This window comes from Brassica napus, chromosome A1 (genome assembly GCF_020379485.1).
Source record: "Brassica napus cultivar Da-Ae chromosome A1, Da-Ae, whole genome shotgun sequence".
Lineage (NCBI taxonomy): Eukaryota > Viridiplantae > Streptophyta > Magnoliopsida > Brassicales > Brassicaceae > Brassica > Brassica napus.
This window is the reverse complement of record NC_063434.1, coordinates 22,792,741-22,813,462: the sequence shown is the minus strand read 5'-3', so window position 1 is coordinate 22,813,462 and position 20,722 is coordinate 22,792,741. Positions and strand designations below refer to the sequence as shown.

General features: G+C 35.7%; 4 protein-coding genes and 1 pseudogene across 5 annotated transcripts; 3 read left to right on the top strand and 2 right to left on the bottom strand.

The window, feature by feature from the left end:
• Window positions 1–1,150: 1,150 nt before the first annotated feature.
• Window positions 1,151–4,044, top strand: LOC111216080 (probable protein S-acyltransferase 20). Its single transcript, XM_022720369.2, has 9 exons — window positions 1,151–1,305; window positions 1,375–1,488; window positions 1,556–1,912; window positions 2,094–2,162; window positions 2,236–2,307; window positions 2,394–2,522; window positions 2,602–2,682; window positions 2,793–2,984; window positions 3,078–4,044. Exons 1-9 carry the CDS (start codon window positions 1,261–1,263, stop codon window positions 3,909–3,911), a joined length of 1,893 nt encoding a protein of 630 aa, XP_022576090.1. The 5' UTR covers window positions 1,151–1,260; the 3' UTR covers window positions 3,912–4,044.
• On the bottom strand, window positions 4,018–6,308 carry LOC106345513 (protein IQ-DOMAIN 5). Of its 2 annotated transcripts, XM_013784714.3 has the most exons (7): window positions 6,124–6,286; window positions 5,906–5,989; window positions 5,553–5,762; window positions 5,248–5,472; window positions 5,067–5,180; window positions 4,558–4,969; window positions 4,018–4,478 (listed from the first exon to the last, which is right to left on the bottom strand). In XM_013784714.3, exons 2-7 carry the CDS (start codon window positions 5,936–5,938, stop codon window positions 4,348–4,350), a joined length of 1,125 nt encoding a protein of 374 aa, XP_013640168.1. In that variant the 5' UTR covers window positions 5,939–5,989; window positions 6,124–6,286; the 3' UTR covers window positions 4,018–4,347. The 2 variants fall into 2 exon arrangements, with proteins under 2 accessions (XP_013640168.1, XP_048593214.1); XM_048737257.1 differs by having other exon boundaries at window positions 5,067–5,144; window positions 5,906–6,308.
• A 502-nt stretch (window positions 6,309–6,810) lies between these two features.
• LOC106345502 (gamma-aminobutyrate transaminase POP2, mitochondrial) lies at window positions 6,811–10,756 on the top strand. The gene is made up of 19 exons (XM_022720374.2): window positions 6,811–7,052; window positions 7,572–7,663; window positions 7,745–7,829; window positions 7,926–7,998; window positions 8,084–8,181; window positions 8,315–8,407; window positions 8,495–8,568; window positions 8,659–8,697; window positions 8,782–8,870; window positions 8,944–9,020; window positions 9,115–9,189; window positions 9,291–9,338; window positions 9,427–9,510; window positions 9,598–9,685; window positions 9,771–9,849; window positions 9,990–10,083; window positions 10,170–10,248; window positions 10,335–10,450; window positions 10,554–10,756. Exons 1-19 carry the CDS (start codon window positions 7,008–7,010, stop codon window positions 10,629–10,631), a joined length of 1,506 nt encoding a protein of 501 aa, XP_022576095.1. The 5' UTR covers window positions 6,811–7,007; the 3' UTR covers window positions 10,632–10,756.
• A 2,256-nt stretch (window positions 10,757–13,012) lies between these two features.
• On the top strand, window positions 13,013–19,111 carry LOC106345481 (annotated as a pseudogene).
• Window positions 19,112–19,500: 389 nt separating this feature from the next.
• On the bottom strand, window positions 19,501–20,085 carry LOC106345445 (60S ribosomal protein L27-3). The gene has a single exon (XM_013784647.3). The coding sequence runs from the start codon at window positions 20,013–20,015 to the stop codon at window positions 19,608–19,610; it is 408 nt and encodes a 135-aa protein (XP_013640101.1). The 5' UTR covers window positions 20,016–20,085; the 3' UTR covers window positions 19,501–19,607.
• Between the last annotated feature and the right edge of the window lie 637 nt (window positions 20,086–20,722).

Here is a 20,722-nt window from a genome sequence, read left to right as displayed (position 1 = left end):
AAAAACAGACGACTTAACTTTCAGTCGTCTCAAATTACAGATTTCAAAGTCAATTGCAAAAATAACCTCTGCGTTGACTAGACGACTTCCAGGTAAGTCGTCTACAGCCAAACGACTTCCCAAGTAAGTCGTCTGACGAACAAATCTGGAAAAAAACTCGATGTCATACCTTAAATTGGTGAGATAAGTTCCTTAGCATACATAAGGCTTCTCCAAGCACACAGAATCACAAAAAAAAGTAACCCACCCATAATCGTTAGCTTCTATGACTCTATGAACCATAAAAAAATTTAGAATCAAAATCTTGGGTTTTTTTAGCGCATTGTGGAGAGAAAGTGAGAGATATGTTGTGTTTAGTTCACAAGAATGAAAAAGGAAGAAGGGTAAATCGATTTTGGGAGCATTAAGAGCTTCAAATTGGTTGTTCATGGTGGTTGTGGTATTGATGACAATGACAATCTTGTAATTACTTGAAGATGATGAGGGTGAGAGAGTAAAAATGTCATTTTCGAAAAAAAAAAAAATTGATGGCATTTTCGTAAATTATATGAACCTGTGGGGTGAATAGGGCAAAACCAATTTTCAAAAAAAATGGAGGTTAGTTTTGTGTTTGACTTTAAGTTATAGGTCAATTCTGCAAAAAGCCCGATTATTTTTCCATTATAAATCCTTTAATAAAAAATTACACTGTACTGTTGTACTCATGCTAAAAACTAATATAATTTTTTTTCTATTTATATGTATAATTTTTTGGTGAAATGTCAATTGTAGAACTCAAACCCAAAACCTTCAGAAACAAAATCATTAATGACTTTTAATTAAATTAACGGAATTAGATTTTTAGTTGTTTCCGTCATTTCTTATAATATCGAGAAAACCAAAAAAAATGTCTAATAGTGGCGAGTTTTTTTTGTTTCTTATAAATTATCCACTAAAATTTTCTTTTTATAATTTCTACATTTTAATGTCAAAATTTTACCGCTAAAATTTCTCGACAGATTCCACTCACAAAAGTTAAAAAGAAAAATTTGAAAAAGTAACTAATTTAAGATACAAAAATATTAAAATGACATAGAGTCATTTTGTATAATATAATTAGTCCACGAGATTAGTCCTCAACTCTTCATATACTAATAGAATTGTGTCAGACTTAATAATGACTTAAACCTGCCACAGTCAGAGAAAGACTGCTATCTTCTCGGTCGTGACGTGATAAAGAGTTTTGGTTCATCTCTGGTTCTTCTCGCTGCTACAGAAGCTATGGTGAGGAGACACGGCTGGCAACTTCCCGCTGACATTCTTCAGGTAGTACTCCATTGTGATGAAATCGACAACAGTTACTACTTACTAGTTTGGTGATGTTTTGGTTGTCAGATGATTGCGGTGACGGTGTTTTGCTTGTTGGTGGTCGCTTACTTTGCTTTCTTCGCTCCTTTTGCCGGAGGACGGTTCTGGGAATACGTTTTGATCGGTGTTTACTCTCCGGTGGTATGTTCAATGCTTTATACTTCCATAAGGCTCTTCTTGTGTGTTGATGGATGATGTGTGTTTTCAGGCTCTTCTTGTATTCGTTCTGTATGTTCGGTGTACTGCTATTAATCCTGCGGATCCAAGAATCATGACTCATCCTTTATCGGCCAGAGATATCTCCAGGAGTTGTAATGAAACTGGCAGTCAGTTGCAGTCTTGTCCTTCAGGTGTCTCAATGAGTTCTACCTTTGCAGCAAACTCTAGTGCAGTCAGAGGTTCTGTAGGAGATGATGAAAGAGTGGAGGACTCTGTTACTAGAAAATCTTGCTATAACCCTCTGGCTATCTTCTGTTGTGTGTTTGTTCTTGATGACTGCTGGAAACAGGAAGAAGAACAGGGAAATAGCAGGGTGGGTCTATATTGCATGTTTTGCAATTGTGAGGTATAATAATGATAACATGGTTCCAAGATTCAGAAAGCTACTAATAAGTCCCTATTGTTTTGTTTTTTGTTTTTGTTTTTCTAAAGTCCCAATTGTTGTGTATGTCAAGTGTGCACACGTATGCTCTTTAGACTTTAGATGTTGTAAGCATTGTTGTTCTGAGTTATGGATGTGTTCACAGGTACATAAGTCTAGCAAGCATTGTAAGAGCTGTGACAAATGTGTTGTTGGTTTCGATCACCATTGCAAGGTAAATGTTTTTTCTTGCAACTAGGTTACTCTTGTCTGGGACATTTTGACTGGGAAGTAAATGGATGATACAGTGGCTTAACAATTGTGTCGGCCGCAAAAACTACATGACTTTTGTATCTCTGATTACTGCCAGCCTTGTTTGGGTATGTAATATGCTTTCCTAATGAACTTATTTTGTTTTTCACATAAACCGCTAATAATAGATAGGTTACACTTTCTACCTCATCAGCTCATTATTGAAGCAGCAGTGGGAGTTGCAGTGATTGTGCGTGTATTTGCTGATAAGAAGAGAATGGAGACAGAAATTGTCAATAGACTCGGAAGCAGCTTCTCTCGAGCACCTCTTGCGGCAGTTGTTGTAAGCATTCGTTGCTTTGGCATTTGATAATAATAAAGCTCCAGTGTTCCTAATGTTTGTCTCTGGCAAGTTATGTTAGGGTGTTTGCACTGTTGTTACCATTCCGGCATGTTATCATCTGGCCCAACTTCTCTTTTTCCACACGTTGCTCATTAAAAAGGTCAGTAAGAAGCTCTTCCTACGTTTATGTCTACACTTTTTTTTTAAAAAGTTTGCTGATGGGATGTTCCAATATAATCAACGTGAGCTTTGTCTTATTCTTATGGGTAGGGACTTACAACATATGATTATTTACTGGCAATAAGAGCCATGAGCGAGGCACCAGCTGGGGCATCTGTTGACGAGGAGATTCAGAGTGTGCTCTATTCTCCAACCGGATCTGCCATTAGTGGTGGAAGCTCTCTCGGGCCATCATACAGAAAGGGAGTCTGGTGCAGTCCACCTAGAGTGTTTGATAATCAGGTAACTCCAAATACTTGTGTTCTATAACTCATACATATCATCTAATTGTTGCATGCATGTTTTAGATAGAGATGATGTTTATTTCTGTTGCAGGATGAAGTGATTCCCCAACTAGGCTCTCACATGGTCCCGTCTACCGTAGATCCAGAGAGAGGCATCAAGGCTCCCAAAAGATCCGTCAAACGCAGTGCATGGAAGCTAGCGAAGCTGGACGCAAATGAAGCTGCGAGAGCAGCTGCCAGAGCCAGAGCATCTTCATCTGTCATGAGACCAATACACAATCATCCCCATTTACCTGATCATGAACTTAGTAGTGTAAGCACAGATGCAAATGTGGCTGCAAGGAAAGAGATGCGGAACAATGATTTAAAGCCATCTCACTCTAGAAACTCCTTTGCTGCACCAAGCCAAAGTAGCCGGGATGAGTATGACGACGAGTCAGTCACACTTGCTCCTCTCCCTCAATATTCTACAGTAAATGGCCATCGCTTCCCTACAACAACCGATCACACGCACAGAGGAAACAGCGCTGATCCACTGTTTCTCTCTGCTCCTTCAACTTCTCTTCTGAGAGATATGAGGAAGACATCAGTTGTTTGGGATGCTGAAGCTGGGAGATACGTATCATCAGCTCCTGTAACGACAATGCCTGAAGTCCGTAATAGGAATCAAAGAGCCATTCTTCCACCTCAAGGTTCATCATCGCTAAAGGCTCATCTTCCTCTGCAGCAAGCCGAGAGAAGACTGATATATACCGGTGACTCTATCTTCTTCGGAGGACCTCTTGTTAATATCCAGACTAGAAATAACCAGAGGACTGAAGTAAGAGAGGGACAAGAGAGATTGGCATCAACACTTCATCAAGATGCAAGATATAGAAGAGATTCAACCTCACACAAGCTTCCAGTGTTTGCCCCTCCACTTTGACGTCTCTTTCCACTTGCTAAAATATTCGTCCCTACACTTGAATTAAACCACTTTGTCCTTTCAAAGAGAGATCATAAGCTATGTAATAAATTCTTATGATAGTTGATAGTGTAATATAATCACTCTTTTAAAATTAGAACTTATACAATACAACGTACTATATACATAGGGGAAGAGCCTAAAGCATGAGTTTGTTCTTCCGACAAAAACTGTTTCACAAATATACCCCAAACACCTTATATTATAATACTACGCACAATACCACGTTGTTCTCTTCTTGATCGGTGAACCAACCAGCTCTAGAGTCTGAAACCCAATGTGTTCTCCCATGATTTTGTGTTTCTCTTTATCAGAAGCTGCGTATGTACAGGGACAATGGGAGAGGCGTTTGGACTGACGATTCTCAGAGACTCTAGCAAGGGCTCTATGCAAGCCTCTATTTTGTTGGCTCAGAGTTGCGTCTTCTCTGGTTTTGGGCAGAGTTGTCTTCAACTGCTACTTTTTGAGATGTTGGCGTGAGTGTTCCTGCTCGTTTGGCTTTAGCTGACTGAGATCCTAAGGACTTTCCTGCTCAAGAATATTCACAATCTAAACTTAAAAGGGCTATTCACTCAAATCATAAAAAGGGGAAAGAAAGAGATCTGACCACTGTTTGGCAGAGACAACCGTCCTCTTGAAGATCTATCTGGCTTTCTTGATCTTAAACCAGCTACAGGTCTTGAGTTAACTTCTACAGCAAGATCGTCTTTCTTTGACATAGCCATGGACACCACTGGCATGCTTGAAGATATTCCAGGAGAAGACGAATCACCATCAGACAGAGATGGTGGCCATGTTGCCTTCTGACTTGAAACACCGGACACAAGATCTGAAGTGTTTTGCATCTTGCTTGCACTTTTCATCTGCGTTTTATGCACATTCTCAGCCTGCTCTATGTTGTTTTCACCTAATTTTGCATCTTCCACTAGGTAACTATCAAGAAACCGGTTCCGTTCCCAGTTTTTTTCCTCAGGTTGAAATCCATTGTGCGCAGATAACTGCCTAGTCTCTGCTTGCCACTTCAAGAGAGCATTTTAAATGTAAAATAAAAATATTTTTAAAGCCACAAAGAAACAACAATGACTTCTTAACTAGAACATAGAGGTTGTGAGTAACCTGGTGAGTCAAAGCATATGCCATAGCCCTCTCACGCTTAGCTGCAGCTTCCTGCCTCTTTATCAGCTTTGCTTGGATCTGTTCAACAGAACCAATGCCATCGCACCAACCGTCCTGAGAGATGATAACAAATAAGTGTATGAAGATGATAAAAAACTGAGACAAGTGAGTGACATGTCACCTCTATTTCTCGAACTCGGGCTTCATCTGCTAGCTGTTGCTGTAGTTGCTGACGCGTTTCACTCTCCAAGGCGAGGCGAACACGTCTAGCGCGTACACGAGCCTGCACTCTCACTAACGCTTGCATGCACCGAAGCGTTACAGCTGCTTGTTTCCTCACAGAGTGTCCTCTAACGAGTGCTTGAAGTCTAACCAGTCCCTTCAACGCTCGTAAAGCCCTTCTAGCCTGAGAGAACGTATCATCTTTTTCTCAGTCCGGTCACAATAGCAAATGACAACAACACAAACAAAGGCGAAAACACATACGAGAAAGGCTCGAAAAGCTGTTTGGATGCGTGTTGCAGCATAATGTTCCTTACTTTGCTCTTCATAAGGTGCACCACAGTAGGATTGTAGTGAAGCTGAAGTAGAGACTCCAGTATCTATTACACTATGCGCATATGAATCTTGAAGTTTCTCAGCGTCTAAATCAACTGAATGTTTTTTCCTAAACCGGCTCTTGGTAGCAACCTTCACCTTTAACCAATTGAACAAACATTTTATGCAAGTACCAAAAAATAAAATAAAATAAAATGAAGATTGTATACAATCGTTAACCAACATAGTCATCATGTCAATGAAAGAGCATACATGATCATCCTTGACTTATTGAAACTAACCAATGTTTTAATCCATCTCCCTGAAGCACCCATTGTATCAAAAACTTTCAACGATCACCAAGATGAGAACAACAACCTGCAGGACTGCATTTAACAACTGAATTACTCAAAAAGAAACAAACTTTCTTTCTGGGTTTGATCAGTAAAGCAAATCAACAACTATTTATAGCAAGAAATAAGCAAACTTTGTAATCAAAAGAGGACAATTGAGACTTTACAGTCGGCGAAGGAAAGATCGGTGGTGAGTGAGTGAGTGAGTGAGTTGTGAAGGATTATTAGGAGATAGGACTTGACTTGTTAAAATTTGATTCTTTTTTTTTTATCGTTTTCCCTCCCCTCTCCACACATACGAACGAATGATTGCAAGCCGGCGTCAGGTGCTACATTGCGCCGTGGTAACCTGAACTTATCAGCGTTTATTGAGCTGTAAAACGGCAAGTGGTTTACTTTTCAGATATTTTATTTCATTTTTGTATGTTTAACGCATGCATTTATACTATATAAACAATAATAATAATTGAATGACAAAAGTGTTTATCTGATGTGACGTGTTGTTGTCATCTATGATATGAATGTGACTGATTTATAATGAAAGTAGTAATTATGGTTCAATCCGTAATCTTTTGGTGCATATGATAAAGAAGGTAACCAATGACTACAGTTTATATCAGTACTGAAAATAATTTCATTCTTTATCTCACCAATGCCACCATATGTTATTATGCTAATAAATCTTATATAACCAATCATAATTAATTTTCTCGTACTAACTTTAGTTTATAATGGAACCAAATTTGAAATGTGTATATTTCTTTTATCTACCAGTTGGCCTAGTTGGTGCGTTTTATGATGGCTGCCAAATTAAAATTTGGGTTGTGTGAATATAAAAACACTAAAATAATGTTACCAAATAATAATAGTGACTCAATGACACGTCATAGTTCAAAATCAAATGGAACTCTCAGAGCAGAGAGATTATAATAAGACGATGATGATGTTACTCCTCCTCTGTTAATCAAAAACCAATCTAAAAAAAAATACGCTCACTCTCATTCAACAGATTACATCTCTCTGTTTCTTGGAGCTTCTGTCTTACGGAGAAATGACAATGATCAACAGCCTCCGACGGATGGCTCGTTCCTCTCAGGTTCTCTCCTCGATCGATACCATCCACTTTCTCTTCACTCGCTCCGTTCGATGATCTTCTCTTAGGATCTCTAGATAGATGATCTTCAATTGTTTTTCTTTTACCTAGAGATATTTTTCACGAATTGAACCAATAAATCATGTGTTCTCTCGTAGGCAGCACTCGTCACACTTAGTGCTTTAGTAGTTTTTTTTTTTTTTTTGGTAAAATTAGTGCTTTAATAGTTCAGGAGTCAGATGAATTGTTGAACTGTGTTTTTTTTTTGGGAATAACCAAATTGATATTCCCATCATTGACATGGATCTTGATGAAAAAAAGGAGTATTCTTTTCTTTTTTTTTGGGGATTCTCCAGTAATCAGGGAACCTTTTTTAATTTATTTTATAATAAATATTCCAAATAGTGATTTTGAAGGAATTGTACTATTATAGACTAACTCAAAAAATTGATTTTGATTCATCTTTCTTAGCTCAAACCTCTTAATGATAATATACATCTCTCCTCTCTCTCGTATGCGCAGGTTACTTTGCAGAGCAGGTATGCTGCTTCTTCTTCTTCTGGTTCGAGGATCTTTACTACAGAGGCTTCACCCCAGAAGCAAACCATAGTTGGGTCAGTTTGATTTCTGTAAATTACCAAAGGCTTAATGAGCTTGTTATGAATAGTGGAAATGGGCTATATTTTTCTAAGCAGGTCTAAAGGGCATGATATGCTGGCACCTTTTACAGCTGGGTGGCAGAGTGCTGATTTACATCCTTTGATCATTGCCAAATCTGAGGTGATCCTTCTTCTTTTCTTTTTGGATACACCATTACTACTTTCATCAGTGTTGAGTGTTTATATTTTTTTAAAAAAACTTTCATTATTCTTACAGGGAAGTTATGTGTATGATGACCATGGCAAAAAGTATCTTGATTCTCTCGCTGGTCTATGGTGTACTGCCTTAGGTATTTATCATTTTCCTTCTATCACTTTCTCTTTGTACATGCATGGATCCAAGCTTAATTTGACTGGTATCCAAAATTCTTGTAGGAGGAAATGAGCCACGCCTTGTTTCTGCTGCCGTGGAGCAGTTGAAAACCTTGCCCTTTTATCACTCCTTTTGGAACCGTACTACTAAGCCTTCTCTGGTACTCAACACTTTTCCTTCTGTTATCATTATTATTATGTGTTTTCTACAGTATGCTGCTGCTTTCAGTGTGGTATACTTGATGGGTAATCAAAGAGAATTTGATCACTGTGATGTTTTTCCCTGCTTAACAGGATCTTGCTAAGGATCTTCTAGCCATGTTCACGGCTAACAAAATGGCCAAAGCTTTTTTTACAAACAGTGGATCAGAGGCCAATGATACCCAGGTTTCCATACCTTTATCCCCCTATTTTCATGTTAAGCAGTTGACCTTTAAGATTTTTGCTCATAAATCTCATGTTATGTATATGCAGGTCAAGCTCGTCTGGTACTACAATAACGCACTTGGAAGGCCTGAGAAGAAAAAGTTTATCGCAAGAAAGAAATCGTGAGAAAAAGATATATCCTTTGTCATTTTGTTTTGTGTGCTTGACTGTGTTTTATAATGTGCTTATAAGTGCGGTGCTATGGTCTTCAGGTACCATGGCTCCACTCTAATATCAGCAAGTCTGTCCGGGTAAGATAAAACATAGTACCTCTTTAGAAGAAGTGCCAAAGATTTTCTTTTTTCTTATTAACAAATGTAATCCATTTTTTTCAGCCTTCCAGCACTGCACCAAAACTTTGATTTACCTGCACCGTTTGTGCTACACACAGATTGCCCTCACTACTGGCGTTTTCATCTTCCAGGTATGAGTGGCTCTCGCTTCCACTTTACAAGTAAAAGTAATCTTTGATTCTAACCTCGGAATTGTTTGTCCAGGTGAGACGGAAGAGGAGTTCTCAACCAGATTAGCCAAGAATTTAGAGGATCTCATCATTAAAGAGGGACCTGAAACAGTAAACATCCAATTCATTACTTACGGAAATTGCCATCTTTATGCGTTTAGGATGATGTTGGCATCTCAATCTAACGCAAATGTCTTCTTACTAGATTGGTGCTTTTATCGCTGAACCAGTCATGGGTGCTGGTGGTGTGATACCTCCACCTGCTACTTACTTTGAGAAGGTCATTTTCATAAACTTTGTTGGTACTAAGTACATTTAGCAATGATTATACTGTTTCTTGGTACTAAATACCAAGTACATTGGTCTCTTTCTGTATTGCAGATTCAAGCTGTTGTTAAGAAGTATGATATCCTGTTCATTGCTGATGAAGTATGTGCATATCTAACTGAACCATGACTCCAAAATGGATCAAGAAAAAAGATGTTATTGACCATTTGTATTTTGTTTGGCCTTTAAGGTGATATGTGCATTTGGAAGGCTTGGAACAATGTTTGGCTGTGACAAATACAACATCAAGCCAGATCTTGTATCATTAGCTAAGGTGAGATCTTGCAGACCGATTAGTAGCCTTTTATCCTTGTTGGCAAATTTCCCCGGACGATTGGTAAATGTTCAAATACATATGCAGGCACTTTCATCAGCATATATGCCGATTGGAGCCATTCTTATGAGTCAAGAAGTAGCAGATGTCATTTATTCTCAAAGCAACAAGCTAGGTACGTTTTTAGTTTTGCTCAACGTTGGTAAGACTCCAATGTTCTCATCTTAAAAACCACTTTTTTTTTTTTTTTGGTATTTCAGGTGCTTTCTCGCATGGATTTACTTATTCTGGTCATCCAGTTTCATGTGCTGTAGCGATTGAAGCGTTAAAGATATACAAGTAAGTTTGTCACTTTGCTAGTTCATTCAAGTGTGCTGAGTTTAAAACTGTAATTTGCCAAAAGCTCAAAATCTGTCTCATAGTGAGTAATTTTCTCTTTTATTTATCAGCATTTTCTGACGTTGATATTCATATTACAGAGAGAGGAACACACCAGAGCATGTGGCCAAAGTTGCCCCAAGGTTTCAAGATGGTCTTAAAGCTTTTGCCAAGACTAGTCCTATTATTGGAGAGGTATAGTTTCTCTTGATTGATTACTCACCAGCTTTTCTTTTCATGTATTTGATTGAACAGTTGGGCATTTTTGTGATAATTTTCAGATAAGAGGAACGGGTTTGATTCTTGGGACTGAGTTTACTGACAACAAGTCACCAAACGAACTATTTCCACCAGAATGGGGTAAAAAACACAAAAACAAAAAGAGTCTCCTAAACTCATTATTACCTTACTAAGATTCTTACACCATTCTCAACTGATGTTACCAGGTGTTGGCGCATACTTTGGAGCCGAGTGCCAGAAGCGTGGGATGTTAGTCCGCGTTGCAGGTGATAGCATAATGATGTCTCCACCGCTCATCATCTCACCTGAAGAGATCGATGAGGTGAATTTACGATTCTTGAGTCATTCGTCTGACAAATTTTGTGACCGGTTCCCTTCTTTTTATTCTTCTCCCTCATTGGGTGTGGTGTTATTATTTTTGGCAGTTAATAACTATCTACGGGGAAGCATTGAAAGCTACGGAAGAGAGGGTAAAAGAACTCAAGACTCAGCAAAAGAAGTGAGAAGCAAAGTTACCAAAACAAAGTTGTTTAGAATCTCTCATCTCTCTCCTTGGACTGTTTGCCATTTGCTTTACACAATTCACAGTTCAGTTATATGCATAATAAAGCATCCAAGTTTGATTCCATTTTTCTCGAGCTTTTCACCACATGAATGCAAAATGGCGTTAAGGGTTTAGTGATGACAAAATCATAAACAATGCAAAGTATCTCTTATCACGCAAGTCTGAATTAGTGCATTCTGTGATGAATAAACCAACAATGGGAGATCTGAGAAGTTTTGAACCCTTATGATATATGACTGGTTAGGTGCGCGAGACCAGGAGGAATATGGCCTGACAACTGTGTTATGCGATAATCCATTAATCCTAGCGACTGGAGCTTGACCAGATCCGCCAAAGATGAAGGCCATTCAGTCTTGGTAATAGGTATTGTCTTCCATTATACTTCAGTTCAGAAGATCTCTATGAGTGCCATACACGCGAAGACAACTGACGTGTAATAAGGTTCCCGTAAAGGCATTATACGATAAGTCGGTCAACTTGTGGATTTTGCAAGAATCCAACCTTAAAAGAAGAGCTATGTGACAGAGTTCAGAAGTAACTATTTTATCCGAAATAACCCCTATTTTTATCAAAATAGTTACTTCGATTTCAAAACTCAAAATAACAGAGAGAATACTATTTTATAAAACTCAAAATTTTATAAGTAACTATTTTATCCAGAATAGAGAGTTATTCTATGTGTAACTATTTTGACAGAGTTCAGAAGTAACTATTTTATCCGAAGTAACTACGGGTACCAGTCGGATAAGAACCCGACTGGTTCAAACTCAGCAGTTGCGGTTGCGGGTGTGAGAGTTTGTCGTAGATGGTTGCGATTCCAAGCATTACTAAGTGTTTTGTTGCGTTTGAAAATTGTTGCGCTTGCAGAATATTTGTGATTCGTTGATTATGAGATATTGCAGTGATTTAATAATAAATTACCAATATTAACATATTATAACATTATAAAAATATAAAAACATACTATTGTGATAAAATATAATGATTATTAATATAATATGATTTATAATAATATTATGTTTATTTATGATACTGTTTGTGAATTTTAATTAATAAATAAAATGTGTATATATATATATATATTATAATATCCTTATTTTAAATTTTAAAATATTTTTTAAAATAAATTTATATCTATTTATTCGTCCACAACCGCAAACGCTAGCTGAAACCAACTTTTAATTTTAGGAGGTTCGGAACGTTTTAAAACGATTTGTGGCGGGTTGTATGATTGTTTCGAAACGCTGTCAACCGCTACCGATCGCCAAAACTGCGTTTGCGGATGGTAGCATAGGCCCTTAAACTGCTGCTGTTGATAAATGTTTGGCAGTCTTTCCGACTCGCTTCACGACTCTTTTAGTCTCATTACGCTTAATAATCAAAATCAGCAGAAGCCAACTCTTGAAAATCTCAGGTTTACACTGCTAGATCAAATTCATACTGAGATCGATTCAACCTCTGATCAAAAAGATATACCTTGGTTATATTTTATCTCGTCAACAAGTTTCGTAATGAGCATAACGGCCCTCTTGTTTCGACGGAGAGAAGAACCTATGATTAGTTTTTCAGGAAATTTTCAAACGAACAATTTCAACGAAATCTTTCAATTTCTTATTTTACTATGTTCAAGTCTCTGTGACTGAAAGTGATTATTGCCAAGCCTTGAGATGCGAAGATAAAGTTCCATACAAATCTATAGTACGTAGTGGTGTTGTTTACAAATGCCACAAAATACCAAAGGCACGTGGTTATTGAAATTAGAAAGATCAAGTTCTACAATTGATTAATTTGTATACTGATCGACCCTACGAAATTGTTTAGCTAAGTCCTTGCGTTCTGTTCTTTCCTATGATTAGTGGAAGAGAGACAATGGTTCCTATGGTTCTCTATCTTTCTTTTTTTCTCTTCTCCCTCTCTCTTTCTCCTCATTTTCTTGCTCTTCCTCTTCTTCATCTTTTCCATGCATCGATAATTTTGTAGTGTATCTATTTAACATATATATAGTATTGTGTAAGAGTCGCACTACAAACGGTAACGCGCAAAGAAAGAAAAAACTCATCCATTTTACACCATATTATCACATCTTTCTTCACAGATCGATGTATGACAATATTTTTTCTACTTTTTTTACTAATTTTAACTTTTTTAATAATAATAGTTTCTCAATAAAGTAGCTCAAGACAAGTTGGCGCGTTTACTTTTAGAGCTTGACTTTTGGTCGTCATCGTCAATGCGTCGTCACTCGCCAATCGCCAGTGGCCACAAAAGCATTATCAGTTTCGCGCCAATATCGACAGAGAAAATCAAAAATCAACTTTTACTTCGCAAGTATATATGAATTACCCACAACGCTTGAAGAGAAACGCAAATCAAGGAAACTCAGTTATGTCTTCTTTCATCTTCCTTTTTCGTTTCCCGTTTATCACTGGCTGCTTCACAGCTTCCGCTCAGGATCCTACTTACCTAGGATACATCTGTCCAAGCACGCCAACTTATACCAACGACAGCACTTACAGACTTACTTCACCAATCTTGAAACCGTTTTGTCTTCACTCTATTCCCCCGACGCCTCTTACTCCACCGGATTCCAAAACGCCACCGCCGGGGAAGACCCGGACATGGTCACCGGCCTTTTCCTCTGCCGTGGAGATGTCTCGGCGGAGGTTTGCCGTAACTGCGTAGGCTATGTCGTGGAAGATACGTTAAATAGGTGTCCCGAGGAGAAAGAGGTCGTGCTTTATTACGATCAGTGCATGGTCAGATACTCTAACAAGAATATCCTCTCGAGCCTGAGCACCGGTGGAGTTTTCGAGCAGACGAACACCAAAAACGTTTCGATTAGCGAAAAAGACAGGTTCAGAGAATTGGTCTTGTCGACGCTGAACCCAGCCGCCACCGAAGCCGCGAGCAGTTCGAGAAAATTCGCAGTGAGTAAAGCCAATTGGACCGCAGCACAGACTTTGTACGGGTTGGTTCAGTGCACTCCAGATCTGACAAGAGAAGACTGTTTGAGCTGCCTTCAACAGAGCATCAATCAGTTAGCCACTGACCAAAGTGGGGCGAGATTTGTTGTGCCTAGCTGTTCTTCAAGATACGAGCTTTACCTATTTTACAACGAATCCGCCACAACTAAGCCACCACCACCACCGGAGGTTTCTACCCCTCCGCGACCTGGTTAGAGCTCTATCTTCTTCCGCTATCTTATTCATGTTTCAGAAATTGCCATAATTTCTCGATATTAACAATACCAGTGTAAAAAAAAATTAGGACATGTAAAACCCGATATTTGGCTTGGGTCTTCGGATCAAGTTCAGGCCACTTCCATACGGATCAGAGTCTTATTGTCTTATACCACTAGACCAAATTAGATACCTGAACTGTTTTAGTTCGGATTGGTTTCTTTCAGATCCGGATCGGTTTGTCTCTATAAATAAAATACATGTAGAATATCTATGATCTTTTAGATATGTAACGGGTTCTAATTGGTTCAGATATTCAGGACCCAAAAAATCCAAAAATGTAAACCTCATCGAAATTTAGGCAAAATTTCACATTTATCTAAAGTTCTACCAAAATAACCAAAATTTAACTACTAATAACTGGAATTAAACAAATTTAGACCTTAAATTTGACATTTAAAGTTTCCAATTACTTAAAAATACTAAAAATAATAATAAATATGGTAATAAAAAGATATAAAAACTAAATCATAAATAAAAATATAAAAAATAAAAAATAAAATACATGGAGTCATAGTCTTGAATATTCATGTTGTTAAATCGGGTATAAATCGGTTCTTATGGAGTCGGGTTTTCCGGGTTCAGATTTATTCATATCATCAGATAAAACGACTATTAATTTTAAGTCAGTCAGATTGCGGGATCTCTTTTCGGTTCTTGTTCTTTGAATAAACTAATTTTGGACCCAACTAAATACTTGTAAATTTTCGGTTCGGTGACAAATATTTTCGATTAGTTCTGATTCGAGATTTCAGATCCGGATTAAACGCACTTACCTATCCAAAATGAAATTCTGAACGATGCTAACATGTGTCACAAACATTTTAACGTTTTATACCATGTAGAATGGTTTTCTTATTCAACACCGTCTTTTTACATTTATTATTCCACATCATTTATTTTTCCACATAATTATTCATTTAATAATAAAAAAATTGTTTTCATATCAACTAAACCAAGTTTTTATTTTTAGATCATAAAAATATAAATTTTGGTATAAATATCTTTATTCGAAAAAAATATTTGTTATACAATATTTTATATTTAAAATTATGATGTATAAAACTATACCACATTATCAAAGTGGATCCCATTTTTCTTACTTTCAACACAAATGAATCCACATTTTTGTTTTAAGTTTTTCAACACTTCTATTATATAGATTCAATAGTTGAATAAAATTTTCAACACCTTCATCGTATATATATAGGGGGTGATTGGTTGGGTTGTAACTGTAGAAAATTTACTTTAGCATTTTGTCTCTAGAATTTTTGATTTAGCTTTAAATAATGTAGCTTTAAAATTTCCTACAGCTAAAAAAATGGGGCTTTAGAAAATAAGATTTTTACAACCATTTTTTTGTGTTTTTGCTGTAGCTTTAATTTTTTGGTTATAGCTTTAAAAACTAAAATAAAGTATAATTGGTAGTATTTAAGGTTGTAAATGAAAATTAAATCTAAAACCACTTCCTACAGCTCAACCAATCACCCCCATAGTCTTATAAAACCAATAAAAACACAGAGTTTTGACGGCAACCTTAATTCAAGAATCCCAATAAAGAATTACAATGAGAAATATTTGCAACACTAGAATGACATCTTTCTTTCTAAACACAACATGTTTCACTCATATTCTTAATTGTTTACAAATGGAACATCGGAAAAAAGATGGTGATTCTATTTCTATTGGATTATTGCAATAAAGCTTAAGAGTAAACTCCCTCCGTTTTATTTAATTATTGTTTTAGGTAAAAAAATTGTTTCAAAATAAATGTTATTTTAGGATTTTAATATAAATTTATTAATTTTATATACAATATAATTTTTTATATTATTCAGTCTGTTCTTCTATTGGTTGAAATGTGCTTTTTTTTGTTAGTGGTTAAAATGTGGTTAGGTGTTAAGTAATGATGTTTTTATTTAGAAAATATTTAAAAAATAAATATTTTCTTAATTTGTGTGTATAAAATGACAATTAAGATGAAATGGAAAGAGTTCAAAATCAAGATAAAGAAAACTTCTAAGATAAATGGACAGTGAATTCAGATACTTATATTTCTGAACCGTTTTTTTGTTTTTTTATCATTTATTTCGTTTGAGAAAAAGTGTTGGATAGTTGCAATTTAAAAAAAAAGTTTTGAATTTTAAAAGTATTAAGCTAAAAATAATTATATTTATTTTATTGTAATATCTAAGTATTATAATTAAATAAAAGATTTTTTTAAAAAAGGCAATCCATCTATTTAATTATTTCTTATTATTTTTTAATTTTTTGATGTTTTTAACTAAAATGCGTTCATATTTTAAAAAATTGTCTTTGTCAATTTTTATTTAAATTTTGTAATCAAAATAAAATAATTCTTACCCTTTTTTTAACTTGTTACATATTGATTTAAACATCTTGTATCTTATATAAAACCCCTACAAATCACCAATCATATGAATATCAATTATAACTTGATTCATATGATTGCAGAAATAATATAATTTTTAATAATTTTTAAATTTTTATTTATCAAGTTGAATATACATATTTTTCTAAATTGTAATATTTTAACTAACAAATTACATTTAATGAATTAATGGTTAACTAATACTAATTTAAATATCTGATTTTATAATATTTACTTAATAATTATGGTTATTTAAGAACATAAATATATGTTGTCTGATGTGCACACTTACTTAATAAAATTCTAGAATCTACCAGAAAAATAAATATATCACTTTATTTAGTTAATTTAAAAATATTATTTTGTTGATTTATGTGTATACTCTATAATATTAAATATATACTCTATAAAAATAATTAATTTTTTTATATTTATTATTTAATTTAATTATAAATGATACTTATAATATAAATAAAATATTCTGATATTTTTATTTTTATTTAAATTTAAATTGAATAATAATAATTTATAATTTATAATTAAATATTACATTCAAATTTAATTTATTAGTTATAAAATAATTATTAAAAATTATTAGCTTTTGTTATTTTAGAATAGGAAATATATACATATAGATATATATATATATATATATATATTTTTTTTTTAAATTAGAAATTGAATAGTTTAGTTATAAATTAATTTGATATTTTACTTTAGTGAAAATTTTAAAATACAAAAAGAAAACAAATTCAATGACACAAATTAAAAATCTCAAGTCAATTAAAGATTAACTTCATATTGTGCTTATGTTTTAATCTCACGTCAATTAAAGATTTCTCATCCGTCTTCTGCCTCTACTTTTGACCCTAATTTCTCGAAAACAGTACCAAGATAGAAAGATTCCACCTTCTTACACAATTTTGATTTGTTATTGATCTCCCATTACCTGATCTTATGCAAATGATGTTTGGAAAGCAGGGAAAGGTGGAAAATCAACTGTGTTAGTGGTAGCCATTGTTGTGGCTATTATAGTGGTTGTTCTGCTTTTCATAGCTGGTTATTGTTTCCTTGCAAAGGTGGCAAAGAAGGCTTATCCAAAATCAAATGCATTTGATGGTAAAAATTACATTTATTACCATTCTTTTTGGGTTTGAACTTTGAGTTGTATCAATCCTAGCATCTAAGGGTTTCATGGTGCAACAGGAGATAATATAACAACCGCAGACTCATTACAGATTGACTATAGATCAATTCAAACTGCTACAGCTGATTTTTCAGAGGGTAATATGATTGGTCAAGGTGGATTTGGTGAGGTTTACAAGGTAATAGTGCTTCCTTAACTGTCCTAGTTTGTGTTTTGTCTTCAAATTTTTGTGCCAACACGTTTTAGATAATGGGATGATGCTGATGAAAACGGCAGGGTACATTATTGGATGGGACTGAAATTGCAGTGAAGAAACTGTCAAAGTCATCAGGACAAGGCGAATCAGAATTCAAGAACGAGGTTGTCCTTGTTGCAAAGCTACAGCACAGAAATTTGGTTAAACTTCTCGGATTTTGTCTACAAGGAGAAGAAAGAGTACTAGTCTACGAGTATGTGCCCAACAAAAGCCTTGATTACGTTCTCTTTGGTTAGTTGCATTTAGTGCTTTGTTTCAATGATTCTTGAGACTGGGGGATGCAAATCGTTACAAATAACTGTAATAAATGGATGTGAACAGACCCTGCAAAGCAAGGCCAGCTTCATTGGACACGACGATACAACATTATAAGTGGAGTTGCTCGAGGGATTCTGTACCTTCATCAAGATTCACGACTCACAATCATACACCGTGACCTCAAAGCGAGTAACATTCTCTTGGATACGGATATGAATCCAAAAATTGCAGATTTTGGAATGGCTAGGATCTTTGGATTAGACCAAACCCAACAAAACACTAACAGAATAGTTGGTACCTAGTAAGTCTTCCTCTTAACTTCTCATACATTAGAGGTTTTGCTTTTCTGTTGACATTGTTTTTGTTGCGAGTTTCAGTGGTTACATGTCTCCCGAGTATGCAATGCATGGTCAGTACTCAATGAAATCAGATGTCTATAGCTTTGGTGTGTTAGTTCTTGAGATTATAAGCGGCAAGCAGAATAGCAGCTTCAACCCAACAGACGGCATACATAACTTTGTCTCTTATGTAAGCTTTGAGCTAATCGAGTTCTATAGTTACCTGACCATGATCGCATATACTGATTAATTGATTGATTACTAATTTATAGGCGTGGAGACTTTGGACTAATGGAGCACCTCTGGACCTTGTGGATCCAGTTATTGTAGATAATTGCCAAAGGAGTGAAGTTGTTCGGTGTATCCATATCAGTCTTTTGTGTGTTCAAGAAGATCCTGTAGATCGTCCTACGTTGTCAAACATTATACTGATGCTCACTAGTAATACTGTGACCTTGCCCGTGCCTAGGAAGCCAGGTACTTTCTTTCAGAGTATACCCAGAAAAGACCCGATTGATTCTGTTGATAATACCTCTGTCACAGATCTATATCCTTATTGAAGACGAATGTTTGTTTACCTTCATGCTTGATTCAGTTGATGATGCCCCTCAGTCACAGATTTGTATCCTCGTTAAAGACGAATATTTGTTTACCTTTATGCTTATTTTCTAAATGAATCGTTATTGACAATAAGTGGAAAAGTTGTTTTGTTATAGCTGTACGTATTGTAATTGTAACCACTGTAACTGATGTAATACTATTTATAAGTTTATTGCGTTTTCCGCCAATGCCAAAGATCTTCAAAATATATTTTTGAAAATTTATTGTTAGTTTCTTTGGTATTTGAGTTTTTGTTTTTTGTACAAATTATTTATCATAATGCAGTTGGTGATCAACTTCTATCTCTAATAGAATCATGACAGACTACAATGACAACTTAAGCATGCTTTCATACAATCAATGGCAGACACTATAATGGCAATACTTGAGTAACACTACTTATTCCAAATCGAGTGTAACAAAAGCCTAGACCTTAACTCATACCATTTGAAAAAAAAACGAATACAGAGAATTTCAATAACAATCCATGGAAACCATATTTAATCATTTGGCTTTTCACACACAAACCTAATTCAACTATTTAACCTGTGATGATATATAAATAAAGGCACCAGTATAATTAAAAAGAAAACTTCCAGAATTAAATTCCAAACCAAAGTCTTAAATCATCCAAAACATGTTCCACATTCATTCTAGATTCCAATACAAAAGATAAAAACGTTCTCAAAACCTGAGCTTGGTGAAGAACCACCTGTTCTTTCCAGTCTTGAACCTCTCCTCGAGCTTAGCCTTGGCCTCCTTAAGAGCCGCCACCTTCTTATCCTTCGAAGACAGAGCTTCGAGAGTGGCCACTTCCTTCAGATCCACGTCAAGCGTGTAACGAGTAGGCATCAGATGCTGGTAATTCACGACCTTGATGAAACACTTGACCCTCGACTTCTTCGCCGTCTTCTTGGCCGAGTCCTTGCGGATGACCTTGCTAGGGTACTTCTTGAGTCCGGCGACGAGGCAGTGTCCGTAGGGACGCTCGCGGTTTCCGTCGTCGAAGGAGCGGATGATCACAGCCTTCTTGCCGGCGTAACGGCCTTGAAGGAGGATCACCGCTTTGTTCTGCTTAAGAAACTTAACCATGGCTCCTCTTCCGGCGAAATGCTAAGTTGCTGAGAGAAACGACGGAAGGGATTAGGTTTTTGTGTATATATACTCTGTGCTATGAGCAAACCCTAAAGGCGTGAAATGCATCTGATTCGGCCCATATAACATGGGCTGGGCCTAAAGATATCACTATTAACAAGTTTGGGTTTACAGAATTAAGGTCAAAATCTTAACGCAATATTTTACGTTTGACCTGTTTTTTGGTTTACGAAAACTAATAAGTTCGAAACTTCATTTCAGAGTTTAATATTAAGATTTGAACCCAAGAAAAAAAAGTAATATTAAGATATTAATTCTGTTTCAAACATTTTTTTTAACGTTGATCGAGTGATTTCCAAGATTGATGAATTTGCAAATACTAGCTCCACATGAATTGTGATTCGATAAAGTTTCGAGAAAAATTATTTTATTAATGTAATCTTTAATTTTTTTTTATTTTAAATTTCGTTTGAACATGTGATTTTTAAGTTTTACTTATACTTGTCTTGTTGAATAAACTCGGTAACTGTTATAATTTTAACAGTAATAACAAATTATATATCTTATGATACATCCCGATATATATATATATATACACAACGGTGATCCGCACTTGAACGTGACATGTGTTTGTGCATGTTTTTTTCTATGAGGTCTTTGTGTGATTAGATAAGTGTTGGATTGAATTTTTTTTTAAGGAAAAA